The 14,425-nt window shown below is 40.5% G+C and overlaps 2 protein-coding genes across 9 annotated transcripts in view; both read right to left on the bottom strand.

Moving 5' to 3' along the window:
* Positions 1-280: 280 nt before the first annotated feature.
* Positions 281-9,249, bottom strand: otx1 (orthodenticle homeobox 1). Its single transcript, XM_030155388.1, has 4 exons — positions 8,940-9,249; positions 6,369-6,558; positions 5,533-5,684; positions 281-4,021 (listed from the first exon to the last, which is right to left on the bottom strand). Exons 2-4 carry the CDS (start codon positions 6,463-6,465, stop codon positions 3,272-3,274), a joined length of 999 nt encoding a protein of 332 aa, XP_030011248.1. The 5' UTR covers positions 6,466-6,558; positions 8,940-9,249; the 3' UTR covers positions 281-3,271.
* A 3,924-nt stretch (positions 9,250-13,173) lies between these two features.
* The window catches only part of ehbp1 (EH domain binding protein 1), a 150,873-nt gene continuing 149,621 nt past the window's right edge, over positions 13,174-14,425 (bottom strand). For all 8 annotated transcript variants that reach the window (XM_030155379.1, XM_030155385.1, XM_030155382.1 and 5 more), the window contains one exon: positions 13,174-14,377. In XM_030155379.1, coding sequence (XP_030011239.1) covers positions 14,287-14,377 — 91 coding nt within the window. In that variant the 3' untranslated portion in view covers positions 13,174-14,286. The remainder of the gene's footprint in view (positions 14,378-14,425) is intronic.

Raw genomic sequence — 14,425 nt, 5'->3', positions numbered from 1 at the left:
CTTATAACCCCTGTGGAAAAGTGGAATAGCGTCTTCCTACAGACTACAACATATACAAATAACTGGATGCAACGCTGCGTTTTCTACAGTTTATTTGATAACAAGCAGGCGGTTTGCAAAGGAATAAATATACAGTTTGCTCAATAAATATCTGCGGGAATTGAGGGTAAATGTAATTATTTTTTCTGTTTAAAATGCAAGTCTTTAATTGGCTGTTTTCTTTTTCGTTACATAATTTAAGCTTTAACTGTTTTCCTTGTAGGTTTGTGGTTTTATTTTCCAAATCCTGCAGAAAACAGAAATCATAGTGCGTGGTTTTACATTTTTCTCCTGCATGATGGAAAATGGAACTTTTCGTGCAGTTTTTTCCACAGCTTGAATCTTGTTCTCTTCGAAGTCCACTGTTTATTTTCTGCAATACTTTTATTCATTTTATTCGCCGTCTTGCGGCCTTTAGGTGCAGAAATATCTTCCTTTGTGACGCATTGGCTGCAGATGCACATCCTCATGGTCTCTTTTTGCTGTTTTTTTTTTTTTTTACCCCACTCGTGTCCGCGTCTGGAGGTGAGCAGCTGTCTCATGGCAGAACCTGTGGCTCTGAAACTCCTTCAACAATCCCACAATATTGGTGGCAAATGTTTATTTGATGCAAATCCGACAAATCCGCCGCTGTTCGTGAACACTCGCTGCGCTGTTTGCGCGTCTTGGCGCAAATATGTTTAATGTCCCGGTTGGCAGAGATATTTATTCAGCTGCTGCGAGCTTCATTTACATAAAGAGGGAGAGACAACACGGCGCAAAGCGGCCGCAGCTGAAGCAGACTCTCAGTGAGGGGACTACAGGATGTATTGATCAGCCTGATCATCTGATCATAGAGGGGATTATCGATGGGTTTCAAGGTGGGGTCCAGGGGACTGCAGGGGCCACAACTAGGAACAAACTCGTGGTTTAATTGATTTAGAATTTACTAGAAAATAAATGAGGGTTTAAGAATGACAGGTTATTTTGGCACCGAACAGATGTTTTGATTGAACTGAAAATGAAAACATATTTGAGGATTCATGCCACTAAAAATTCAAATAATTTCTTACAACATGGAGATAGATTGTCTATCTTATTACACTGACAATTTATTTTGGCACATAACTGGTCTTAATTTGCTTCGAAAATATTAGTTTCAAGGAGTCAGATTTAATTTAATCACGAGAATTATTATTATTATTATTATTTTACCATATTAAAGAAATATTTTTTTTGTTCCAACAGGGGTCGAACGGCTAATTTAAAGTGATCATATATATGAGAATAAACAGGAACTTGTAATATTTAGAATTATTCATGTTAGAGCTGAATTATAGTTGACCACAAAGCACTACTATATTTGACAGGTTATTTTTTTACCACTTAAATACTTGAATAGGAGTCTTGCATGTTCTTTTTCCACAAGGACACTGTTTTATTAGTTCATTTACATGAATCTCAGTGCGGCCTTCACTGGTGGAAAGTCTGCTCGTCCAAAACAACCTTGCCAGAGAACTGACGCGTTTTTTTTTTTCTCTTAAACCCTCCCTTTTATAATAATGCGTTTATGCCTGTGAGCGTTACGCATTACGCACACACACACACGCACACACACAGACACACACTTACATGTGACCCCCTAACCTGGCCCCACCTACGTAATTACCGCATCAGAGGCAGTGAAATTCCTGCAGGTTATTTTAGAGAAACCAACTCAGGGCGCTGGAGTAATTATCACGCCATTACAGCGCTGCATTCAATTACGCCTCGATCAAATGTCTCCCGGCTCAATATTTAGGGCTTTTTAACACTGCAGTTAAAAAGACACTTAGTTCCCCTAAAGCAAGGGGAAGATGTTAGTGTTTCAATTTGACAGAGACAGAGGATTAAACCGGTTGCTCTCTAAAATGGAAATGCGGGGCCTACACGCGTTCACGGGTTGTATTAATTATGGCCTAATTTGCATTTACCCGCTATAACGCAGTTTAATTAGGAACAAACAAAATAAACAAGCTTTGGAACAAAAGTCTGACTAGTTCAAAAACACTGATCTGAAGCCTGTGTGAGTGTAAAAAGTATCTAAAAGTTGACTCCCTGGTGCGCATTTCACTGACAGACAGAATCCATGTATGGGAAATAAATATGACTTAACGGATCTTTATTGGATGAACATGTATGTGAGGGTGGTCGCCATAAAGATACATTCAACATCTCACTGTCATTTTGGAACTAGAAATCCACATTCCCCTCAAATAAAAAAAATAAAAAAAAAAAAAACAGAAGGAAAAAAAAAGAAAAAAGATTTGACTCCAATATCAAGCCAAGTGCTGCGGGTCAAATATGAGACAATGCCCAAGAGGGGAGGTCTGTGTTGAAAATGTAGAGCCTAGTACTTTAAAATAATATTAATATCCCCGAAACAAAGTCCAAACCAGACAAATCAATGTCTGCTGTAATTTTGCACCTGCACTTTAGATTTTTTAATTTTTTCAATTTGCCAAAACATTTTTTCTGAATAAAACCATGAATATAAAAGCTGAACTATATGGCCAATTTGTTTTCTTTGGAATATTTGGAAAAATTTACATACAGTTGTATTTTTTTTTATTATTTTTTTTCTCCCAAAATGGTAATAAACAATTTCAAATTCGGAAACACCAACTAAACATGGTCACTGTAACTGACCCAAATACATATTTACATATTTCAGCTCCATGAAGTAGCTGACTAAAATCTCTGTCATCCTAAAATAACAAATTTCAGAAATAAAAACTATACAGGATTTGATTGGGTTGGAGGTAAGAGGGCACTGCAGGCAGTTCCTGTCGGTGCACCAGAGGGAAATATTCCGCCCATCCAGAGAGCTGGTGGTCAAAGAAGTTTGGTTAAAATGACTTAAAAAAAAAAAAACAGTTTGTTTTTTTCTTAAGGTCATCCTAAAAGTAAGGATTTAAAACCCCCATTCTTCAGCAGACAGAGCGCTCCACTGCTGATCCTGGTTGACTTCTCATGTTCTCTCTTCACAGGATTTCAGGGACTGTTTCACTTCTTTTTTTAAACTTTTTGTTCTTTTAAGACGTGGAGAACGAGGGGTGTATCAAAGAAAAAGTCCAGTTGCTTTGCTGAGCATTCCTGCTGCTGCTGTCTTGTTATCATATGGTTCATAAACTCTTTTTGTCTCTCAAAACAAGCAATACGCTAATCTGGAAAACAAGAGGGAGCTGACAAGCAAGGAGGGAGAAAAGCCTGATCACAAGACTTGGAACCTCCAGGAGGCCTGGTCTTTGTAGTCCAAGCAGTCTGTGGTGTTAAAGTTGAGCTTCCATGAGGAGGCTGCAGTCTGCTCTTTGTAATCCAGGCAGTCAGATGAGTTGAAGGCCAGGCCGGAGCCACCGTAGGCCTGGTGGTGGTGGTGATGGTGGTGGTGGCCTGACGACTGGCTGATGTGGTGGTGTGGATGGCCTGACATGGAGGAGGCCGTCATGGGGCTGAGCTGGTGGGGGTGGTGGTGGGAGTGCATGGGGGCCAGGTAAGAGCCACAGTCCACACCGCTAAAGTAGGAGCTGGACGGGGTGGGGTAGCCTTGGCCGTAGCCTGGCGTCTGGTTATAGGACATGGGGTAGGACGTGGCGGCAGCGGCAGAGCCCGACATTGAACGCTGCATGCAGGAGGCGTTGGATGGGGGTCCAGGCTCAGGTAGGGGAGCCACAGCTGGGGCCGGAGCATTTCCAGGGGAGATGGCCGGGCTCCAGATGGAGGAGACAGTGCTGATGGAGGTAGAGGTGCTGCTGAGCGCGGCTGGGCCAGTATGATTGGTGGAGGAGGATGAGGACGAGGACGACCCAGTGCTGGAGACGGCAGGGGGTGTAAACTGGCCGCTGCTTTCTGAGCCTGTGCTCTCTCGAGCTGGAGAAGACTTCTTCTTGGGCGGCCTAGCTTTGGCACTGCTGCCACTCTGTTGCTGTTGGCGGCACTTGGCCCTTCGGTTCTTGAACCACACCTACAACCAAGGACACCAGCCAGGAGTTAGCACACATCGACACAAACAACCTCAGCATTTGGTTTAAAAAAAGATACTCCTGGGCCATGCTGGGAGTACATTATGGAAGAAAATTGGGGGTTATTAGCCATCAAGGTTCATTTCCACGCTGGCCCCTTGGCTTGGACCATCCAGGGGTCTAATTTCATACCTGGTAGACGGCTGTAAGATAACAGGCTATTGGGTTTCACCACACAGTAGGGTAACTCTAGAGCACCGAGAGGGTAGGATCATGTAGAGCATTTTGTTTCACACACACATTCTGAGAATAACTCAAGTTGTGAGAGAGGCCTGCCTTGGTTTTCCCCTAATGCCTTTTAAGAGCAGTATTTGTTCGATGTTGTGGTGAACCAGTGAGTTGTTTGTGGTGCATTTCCTGGGACAGTTCCGGCCTCTTTGTTGGCTCTGATATTCAGGTCAAATTACACATACACTTATGCTGCATTAAAAGAAATAAAACAGTGAATAGATTTGGCTGAAAAACAAGCCTTTACAATGGACTCTGATGCCACTAATTTCTATTTACAACTATTTTCTTTATGAATGGCTGCTGGTTTCATGGACAGAATAACCAGAGAAGGGAGTTAGGCCGTGAACAGAAAGAGAGAAATGTAACAAATATCTATGACACATAAACGCAACGTGTTGTCCTTTCCTCACTGACTCAAGACTCAAAGATATTCCCACAGTACATTAAACACACCATTTCATGTAAAAAAAAAAAAAAAAAAAAAAAAAAAGAAAGAAAGAATGAAAGAAAAATAAATAATCCACACATTTATTATACCTCTCTTTGAAATGGCAGGCCAAATTGTAATCAGCTGCACCTTTATTAACAATAAATTTGCTACGAAAATAGTTTTGTGATATTTAAAAAAATAAAATAAAAAATTACGTTAAACTGATGTACGACTAGTGACGTCACTACCACGCGCCAAACCGTTGTGACGCTAGCTTGTTAATGATACACTAAACAGGAGGCCAAGGCCAATTTTCAGTTTTACTTTTTTTTTTTTTTTTTTTTTTTTAATCTATGTATAGTACTTTTTCTGTTCCCATAATACGCTCGGTCCACCAACTATAAATTAAGCTGCTCTGCAATAAAGCCTTGGGTAAGTTTTCCCACTCACAAATTCACTAAAACATTATCTGAATGTTAACTTTGACTTTGAAAGCCAAATTAAAGGTTTTACAGTTGATTTAAAGGCCTTGGCAGGGTCACTGTAACTTAATTTTTAACTTCCTTAACCTTTAAGGGATCAGATAAAATTCCCACAAACCTTATTTAAAAGCCGTTTTTATAAAGAGGGAGTTTATCGTTAGCAATTAGCATGAAGCACAAAGTGAACAGTATGTCAGCAGACGTGCCAAGCCCAGGCCTAGAAAGCAGCCAACTGTTATGTAGCTGTAACACGAAGGCCTGCTTTAACACTCCATCCAAATATATCCGAAGAGAGAGTATGTTGTTTTACCTGGACTCTGGACTCGGGCAGGTTAATTTTCAGTGCCACCTCCTCCCTCATGAAAATATCCGGATACCGGGTCTTGGCGAACAGAGCCTCCAGGACGTCGAGCTGAGAGCGGGTGAAAGTTGTCCGCTCCCGCCGCTGCTTCCTTGGCGTCGCTACAGGAAAAAATAAAACAAAACTAACAATGAAGACGACAGTAAAAGTCCCACTTTTAACACCTATTTTTTTTTTTATAGCTTTTATCCCTGTGTGACTACATTGTGAAGCAGTGGGAAAACAGTCGGAATAAAAGCGTCAACAGCAACGAACTCAGCCGAAACTATTCTGCTAAATCTTCCTTATTTAAGCAGATATTTTAAAATGAGCAACAGATCATAAAAGTGGAGAAAGTTAGGCCATTATAAAGCTTGTCCTATATACATTCATAAGCTTTTCCGTATTGTTTTCCTTTTTTCCTTGTTGTCTAAAATTTACACCTGAATACATGTTTAAAAAAACAGAACTATTTAATAAAGAAATGCGTAAAATGTGCCTGTATGTTTATTATTTAATTATACCCTTTTTCTGCTGAAGTGCACATGTAGGCCTGTTAATGTTCAGATCTATTTTATCGCTTCCTGCCGACAGGAATATAGGCTCTAAGTTGGCAAATTTCCGTATAATAATAATTATTTTTTATTGTTGTTATTATTGTTATTATCATTAAATTTATTATTATGTTTAAGACCTGTTGTGTTTTTGCAGGCGTATGTTGTCTGTCGGGTTGCATTTGTCTTTTGATGATGCATTCACCTTTAACCGTGTGTGTCTGTGTGTGTTTCAGTGTGTTCATCTCGTACCCGGGTAGCCCACTGAGGGGTGCAGCAGGTCCATGGCAGCACCGCTGAGCCCTAGGCCGTTGACGCCGTAGGGGGGCTGTTTGAGGTAGGACATCATGCTACAGGCGGTCACTGCTCCACCCAGCTCAGGCCAGTGGTTCGGTTTCCCCCGATGCTGCAGCTTGACGGGACAGGGGGCCGATCCAAGTTACTGCACACACGGAGGAGAGTATTTCATCATTCAGCAAAAAAAAAAATAAAAAAATCTCAGAATAAACACAACTAAAATAGGTCTGACTTGGAAGTAGACTATCCTCAAAAAAGAAAAAAAAAGTAGGCTATAAAAACAGTTTACCCCTTGAGTTTTTACTCTCAGTCATATCAGGCGATTTATAAAGTACGTTTTACATAATAAAAGAAATCTACTTTTACTCATATGGCCAGAAAATAAATATTAAATGCACAAATGCTATAAAACCACAAATTATTGAATGAAACACATCCAAATTAACAGCAGGGAAGCATAAAAATTCCCTGAAGGAATATTGGATTTTTGGTGAGGGATAACCAGGGTCAAACGGCTCCAACCCAAAACACCATCAGAGGAGACAAAAAATAAATTATTCACTTTCCCCACAGACATAACACACTCTGAAAGTAGCCCTTAGATAAATCCGACATTTTCAATAAAAGTTAAAAATATATATATTCTTTTAGCCTTTTTGTTCATCTTTTTACACCAAATGGATGTCAGCTGATAAACGTTCATTGTATATTTTTAATCATCTTCCACCTGCAGAACATTTAACTTTAGTGATTTTACATGCAGGTTTTTCTGCTAAAATATACCAGTGAAAACAAGTAGGCTTACAAATCTGAACTTCACGTTTTAAGGCCAGACAGAAAAAATTAACTAATTTTACAATCACAAATAATGTAAATAATGTTTTAATTGAACTAGTCCTGTATTATAAACACGGGTAGTGAAATATATGAATGCATGATAAATAAGCAGAAAAATAATGAAATAAGAAGGAAAAATAAAAGGCTGTTTTCATCATTTTGTTGTTTTAAAAAGTAAGACACGCAGCATTTTACCAAAGATTTAAAACCTCAATAATTTACACTAAAATACAGAAATCACTCTGCCTGCAGTAAAAAAAAGGAAAATTAATTCCAGTTAAAACCTTAAATTAAAACTTTTGTTAAATTAAATTGTGTGTTTGATGTGTGTATTAAAGCCTGGCCGCAAACACACATGTAAAGGATGGATTATGGATAATCTGTAAAATCACTGCAACTGCTGATTTAGAAGAAAATGCACATAAAACACGTAAAATCATTTATTTTAGTTCAGACTCCAGCACAGTTTGAATAAAACAATCCCCCTGTGCAACCCCAGTCCCCATTTAAAGGAAGAAAATACCCTAATAACAATCTTTACAAATCGTATAATATGAAGCGCAATTGAATTGGTTTTAAATGTAAATCAATGAATCGGTCTTTATTTTTATTAAATAAACTTATGACTTATTCTTATATTAGAGGCTGTTTTGCTCTTAAGTTTATCTAAGGTCCTTTCTTCATTAAAAAGCTATATTACAAAAAGCTAAAAGTAAAATTATATATTATCCCCCTGGATTACATCCTAGAAAATAAATCATAATCCTACTTTTGATGAGGCACAGATCGTTTTGCAGTCCTCTGGGACTGAAGGAAAGTGTTGTTTTATGGAGTTAAAAAATAATACTTCCCTTTCAGCTTGAAGGTAGAAAATAAAACAAATTAATCTTAATCCACCCACTAAAACAGACTTTAACATAAAACAAATGTGCATGAAATCAGCTTTTACTCTGAGAAAAAAAGTTGGAGTGTTGAGCCTGGAGGATCTTTCACAGCTTCAATCTCTGTTTTTTTGTAACGCGAATATAAACACGTTAGTGAAGTGTTATGTTAAACAGAAAATACTAACTCGACCTTAAATACTGTGAATGACATTAGTGATGTGGTGGGGCCGATTCTTTTCCAAATGAACCAAATGTGTATTCCAGCGGATTGTGAGCGGAGTTTGCAGCTCTGCAAGGCCGAAGTGAAAAGGCGAGATCTCGGTGCAAATGAACTCAATTAGAATTTAGATTAGACCTCCGGGGAGAGAGCGTTTCAGAAGGGCTCTTATCAGCAAAATAAATTAACAAAAACCAAAACACGCCTCTCCAATTATCTACTAAGTGGTTGAAACGTTTTAATGGCCAATTGCGCTGAAAAAACTCGCAGGAACGAACTGGAATAGAAATATGAAAATTATCTACTCTGGAGGAAGTTGACTTAATTTATCCAGTTCGAGTCCAAGTCCTTCATGGTGAACATTAATTGATATCTCCGCTAAAGTCTGCAGAAGCGTGCACAGATGGAAATTGAAATCATACACTTGTCAGAGTTAAAATAATTTTTTTTAATGTAGGTACCACTGGGAAAAGTCGCTCCTACAAACGGCGCATACTTTTGCAGGTCCCTTCCACAACTACGAACTAAAAACACGCACAAAACCGCAGAATCTCCAAGGAAAGCTCTACTAAAATAAGAAAACATTACCTGCTGGTCTCCTTCCTTTCTCCCGAGCTGTGAGGCCACAAGAGACGAGCGGCAGTAAAATTATCCAGCAGTAGGAAGTCTGCAGGGCACAAAACTCAGCAGCTGCACACTTGCTTAAAAACAAACAACAGTCTGGAAATCGAGCAGCATCACGGAGAAAAACGCAGCCGGATGAGCAGCACACGGCGTCACCGCGTCCTCGTTACGGTTCCGGGTGTTTTTACAGCCAAATATATCAAACTCATTTGCTTTCAGGGGGCTTGTCGCTGTCTGTCAGAGTGTTAAGGTGATTTCTAATGGAGACGGATGGAGATTGATCACCTTCTCTCCGCCCTGCGCCTCTATGAGCAGAGGACACCTGCGGAACTAGCCTCCTCCAGCCAATTAGCGCGCGCTCTGCCGCTGACGGACGGCGCCACCAGCCAATCTGCGCGCAGAAGCGACGAGCGGTGCCCCTCCCTCTCAACGCCTTGGTCCCGGTCCCGAGACCAGACGAACCGGAGAGATTTTAGAAAGATGGCAATGTCTGACACAGGCCTGCAGGACAAAGTGCTCCAGAGAGTTCAGTCCTGCGCACAGATCAGGAGGAAACTGACCGCATTCACATTCCCCAGCGACAGTTTTTAGCATTTTATATAATCTGCATGGAAATGGGAGAAAAAGTCCTGCTGTGTCATCGGCCAGGATGTTTTAAAGCAACCAACAGGATATAAAAAACAAAAACTAAATCTGCGGACTTGTGTAACATCCAACCTGTATTTATACAGAAACCATGCAGTTTTTTTCTCCTCTAACATGTGGGTAATTTGTGACTTTTTGTGATTTGTTATTTTTTCCAGAATGACACCAGCAAAGAAAATGTAAATCAAGTAGTTGGCTGAATTTTGAGTTGAGCATTTAACATATTTCCAAAAAGGCCGTTTTATTTATTTATAAGACTGCTAGTGTAGTATTTATTGTAGTTTGACTTTCACAGACAAAAAATGTAGATTAGGATATATGAGAAATAAAATAAAAGCAGGGAAGGAATTTAAAGTTATCCATTTGGATTTTTGTTGTGATACCCCCCTCTCCACACACAAACACACAGCATCCTCATGAATATTAATGACATCTAATCCCCATTTAGAATTACATTTGAGTCTGGTTGACGTAAAGTTTAATAGGGATAGGACTCCAACTCGCCGTGGAGAAAAAGAATCCACAGAAGAAGAAAAAATCACGAGATAAAACCCAGCTGCGGCCACTGAATCAAACGCAGGACTTTATTTTGATGTTTTTAATGTGGTTAGTTGATCACACACTTAAACACGCAGCTGTTTTCTCTGTGTTTCTTCTTCCTCTGTGGGGCTCGTGGAGATCCTCTGCGCGGCCTGCACGGCTCGGCCTGACCCGGCTCGGCTTGCCTTTGTGGATCTGTGCAAAAAAACATAAACTTCTGTAAATGAGGCCTGAGCTGAAAGCGAGCTAATGTTTATAGAGAGAGACAGAGAGAGAGGCTGTGAGAGAGAGATGGTCCACGGCTGGATGGATATTACATTTTTTACGTGCGCGCGGGCGTGGAGGGGGCGGGTGGTGGGGTATCAAAGCGGGACTTTAAAGCCATCGACGAGAGCACTTTGACAGAGAAACTTAGACATCAATAGTCGGCGGACCAAAAGAGGGAACAAAGTAGATTTGGAGGCCTGTGGTGATGCAGGTTATTACTGAGGAGAATAAGAGCACCTGAACGCACCAAGCGCACCTTAACGCGCACAGGAATGAGTCCACCCGTGATTTCACCAAGCTAAAGAAAAAAAAAAAAAAAAAACAGAGTGCGGATGGTCAGCCGGTGTGAATGAGCTGATACTAGTAGAGGAGTTAAAAGTACAGGGATGAGGCTTCTCTGACAGTTTGTGTTAATTGATTTCGGGTTGTGTTGCTCGGCTGCTGACTGGAGGTCAAACACTTTTACGCACCTTTTTATTTCCACCACATCTGAAGTCCGAGCAGTCAGAGGGCCCGTGGAGGGTCTGACCGAAAATACCATCAATACCCCCCCCCTCCCAACACACCCTCCTCTCCTCTCCGCACACACTCACACAGGCTCAGTTAAATTATGCAAAAAGGCCATTCAACAAATATGGCCCTCACAACACAAAAGAGCCCGGTTATTCTGACATTTCCCCTACATTTCTTGTTTTTTTTCCATCCTCTCCCTCGATGTGAGTAAGACCCCGAGATAAACCCCTGAACAAGTATCAAGTTATCAAGTTGCACCAACCTTTTGTAATAAGAGTATTTTGTCTAATCCCAAATTGCAGTTGAATTTTCTTAATGCTGAGCTGGTAAAGCCTGGGATTAGGCGGCGAGGAGAGGAGGGGGAAAAGTTTTGTCCCTTCAGCCGGCAGGATTGGAAGCGGGGATCTGCGGGGATGTTGTCGGTGCTTATTAAAACGATGATGCATAAAACACAGTATTGTAGGAGCCCGGCGCTGCACGCGGAGACCCCGGCGGGCTCCCTCAGGTGTAGTCTGTGGACGGCGGGGAAGGAGTAGGCTGCAACGCAGAGGCCGAGCGGCGCTCAGCACCTGTGAGGTGAGGCCAGGAGACATCAAAGCTCAGGAGATAATCCATTCAGCTGAAGGATCCTCAGCTGCACACCGCGCACAGCCTCCGCCGCCTTTTACGCACCGCGCCACGCGTAAAAACAGCCGCATTACCGCAAATATACCCCACTTTTTCTGCTTCAACATCCTTAAGAGCTCCGGGGTGGTGCTGCCGAGGTAAGACAGGACTGTTTCTGCAATTTTATTTATTTTCTTTATTAAAAATATTCCTAGTCAAATTCTAAAATGTCTAAATAGTTCGATCCATCTTAGTTTAAAAAAAAAATGTTTTCCTTAAATATAAGTTTAATTTAAGTGAAAGGGAAAAAGCAGATGAAAGAATGAGATCAAACGCCAAAAGTTTAGCCAGGAATAAAAGTTCTAAGTAGTTTTACGCATGAACAAATCAGAGAAAACGAGCCAACGCTGAAAATAAAACAGAAAATAGCTATTCAATCACTTAACAGGGCTGGTTGGATTGATCCGGGGCTGACAGGTGTTGTAAAGTATTTTCAGGTTGTGTGGCATCATTCAGATCATTCAGACGTCGTGCTCACACACACATACACTCACACTCACACATGCAGACGTCCTTCACCGTTTGGCTTTTCTCTCGTTTTGCTTATTTCGACAGATTACAGCCACCCGTGATAAACGCCGCATAATACAAAGTAAAACTAAACGCCTCGAGGGACGTCAGATGCGTAATGTGCGCGTACAGTCGGTCCCAAGCAGAGAAGAAACGAATCAGCAAATTAATTTGGAAATATTAGAAAGGCCGGGGAGGACGTCTGCTGTCAGAAACGATTTTCGTGCTTTGCCCGGGGATGGAAGGCTGCCCGCAGGGATGAAGAGGAGGGTTCAACCGGACACACACACTCCATGCGCAGTTATATTACAGACACATTTACACTCATTTACCTCTAAAGATGAGGCTTCATTTAAGGACGTGACAAAATAATAATAAAAAAATCCTAGTGTAAAATTCTACATTGGTGTTTAGGTCATAAATGCACTTTCCAGTATTTGTTTGTGCGGGTGACCGAACCTGTGCCCCCGTTTACAGCGCGTATAGAAGCGGCCCAGGGTAGAAAAAAAAAAGGGGGAAAAAAAACATCTGCTCCGTACAAAGTGATTTCTCTAATCTTCCTCGGAGGAACCTGCTCAGCACCGACCTCAAACAAAAACCCGAACGCCAATTTTAATTTATAAACACGCATAAATCGCGGGGGAATTGAACAGAGCGCAGAATAATAAGCATTGCTAAACGCAGGCTCGCTGGTGAATGCAGTGATAGGGGCCACTTATGTGCAGCTCTGCAGCCATAGGCGTACGTGAATTTCACCAACTTTTTAAATTCTAGTGTGGAAAGACAAATCAGGAGCGTGGTAGCGATTAACATGCATCTGAGGTAATATGGGTATTCTAAACAAACAAACAAAAAACAGAGTTAAATGTATGTTTAAGTCAGTCTGTGGTGTGTACAGAAGCAAAACACAACAGAATTTAAATACATGAAGTAAACAGGACCAGGAATGTTGTTAAAACTAGTTCAATGTCAAGAGAATTAGTACAAATATTTATAAAAATGGAAACAGTCCTGTAGCTTTAAAAATGCAAATCATAAACACAGCACACACTACTTCTGGAGTATGAAATCACAGGACTTTATTGAAGACTTGGGTTATGACACTGGAATAAATAAACAGATAAATGTTCACACTTAAATGACATCTGCAAAAGTGAAGCTATAAGAGATGCATGTGGAAGCATATTTTCTCTTCTTCAGTATACAATAAATAGAAACCAAGTTGAGCAAAATGCACATGAAATGTGATGGTAGTTCACTTACAAGCAGCTTAAAGGACAAACGGCAATAAATAATATATATATTTATATATACTTTTGTTTTTGACTGCATGAATCCCTCCAAAAGGGGATTTAGGAAGATATTGGTCAGAGCAGTGATGAAAATATACAACAAGACATTATTTAAAACATGAAATTTTAAGCTGAACCAGCTCTCAAATGTTTGGTAAACTGCTTTCAAGCCAAGACAATAAAAAAGCAATAGGAAAGGTAAATTTATGCATGATTCATGAACGTTAACGCGTTCCCCTTTAAGATATTTTACAAGTAGAAACTTGTGAGTGAAACAATTAAAAAGATACAGTCAAGTAATGAAGTAGCTTTAGAAGACTGAAATTATAATCTTTATCATTTTAAAGTCCAACTGAAATGTCAACTCCACATCATCTTTTCAATGATGGAAAAAAAGAAGAAAAAAAAAAAACAAGAACGAGTCCCCACAGTAAACCCTGTTGTGCTGTACCTTAAACCGACTCATCTCTACTTTCACACAGAAAAGGTTGTGCTGCTGCTCAGCTTTCAAACATTATTACACACAAACATCTTTAACAGTCTGTAGGGTTTGCACTGCTTTTGTCTCATACATATTTATATTACATATAAGTACCTCTCCTGGTAAAGCAAACAAAAAACAAAAAATCAAAATAAAAAATATTTTGTATATAAGAGACTGTTTGAGTCAGTAAAAAGTTGGTGCAAAGGCATCGCAGGGCCCATAAATTCAGCCGAGTCTCTGGGATTAATTTGACCAAAACAAAAACCACATCAGGGTTTCAATAAAGGTGATAGAAATGTCTAGGAAAGCCACTATCAAATAATAATAACCAATAATAATAATCGTACAATTCTTTTATCGGCTACATTTGTTGGTTTATTTACTGACATGACAATCATTGAAGGACACACTTCTCCTCTTTCTTGGCCATCTTGCCTTTGTTCTGCTCCAGCGTCCTCTCCAGGTGCTCGTCCTCCTCCTCGGCCCTGCAGAGGGCAAAGGTCAAAAGGTCAGAGGAGGTGGAAGTGGAGCGG

The sequence above is a fragment of the Sphaeramia orbicularis genome, chromosome 15 (assembly GCF_902148855.1).
Source record: "Sphaeramia orbicularis chromosome 15, fSphaOr1.1, whole genome shotgun sequence".
NCBI lineage: Eukaryota > Metazoa > Chordata > Actinopteri > Kurtiformes > Apogonidae > Sphaeramia > Sphaeramia orbicularis.
Note: the sequence above shows the minus strand (reverse complement) of the source record. Positions and strands in the feature narration are given on the sequence as shown.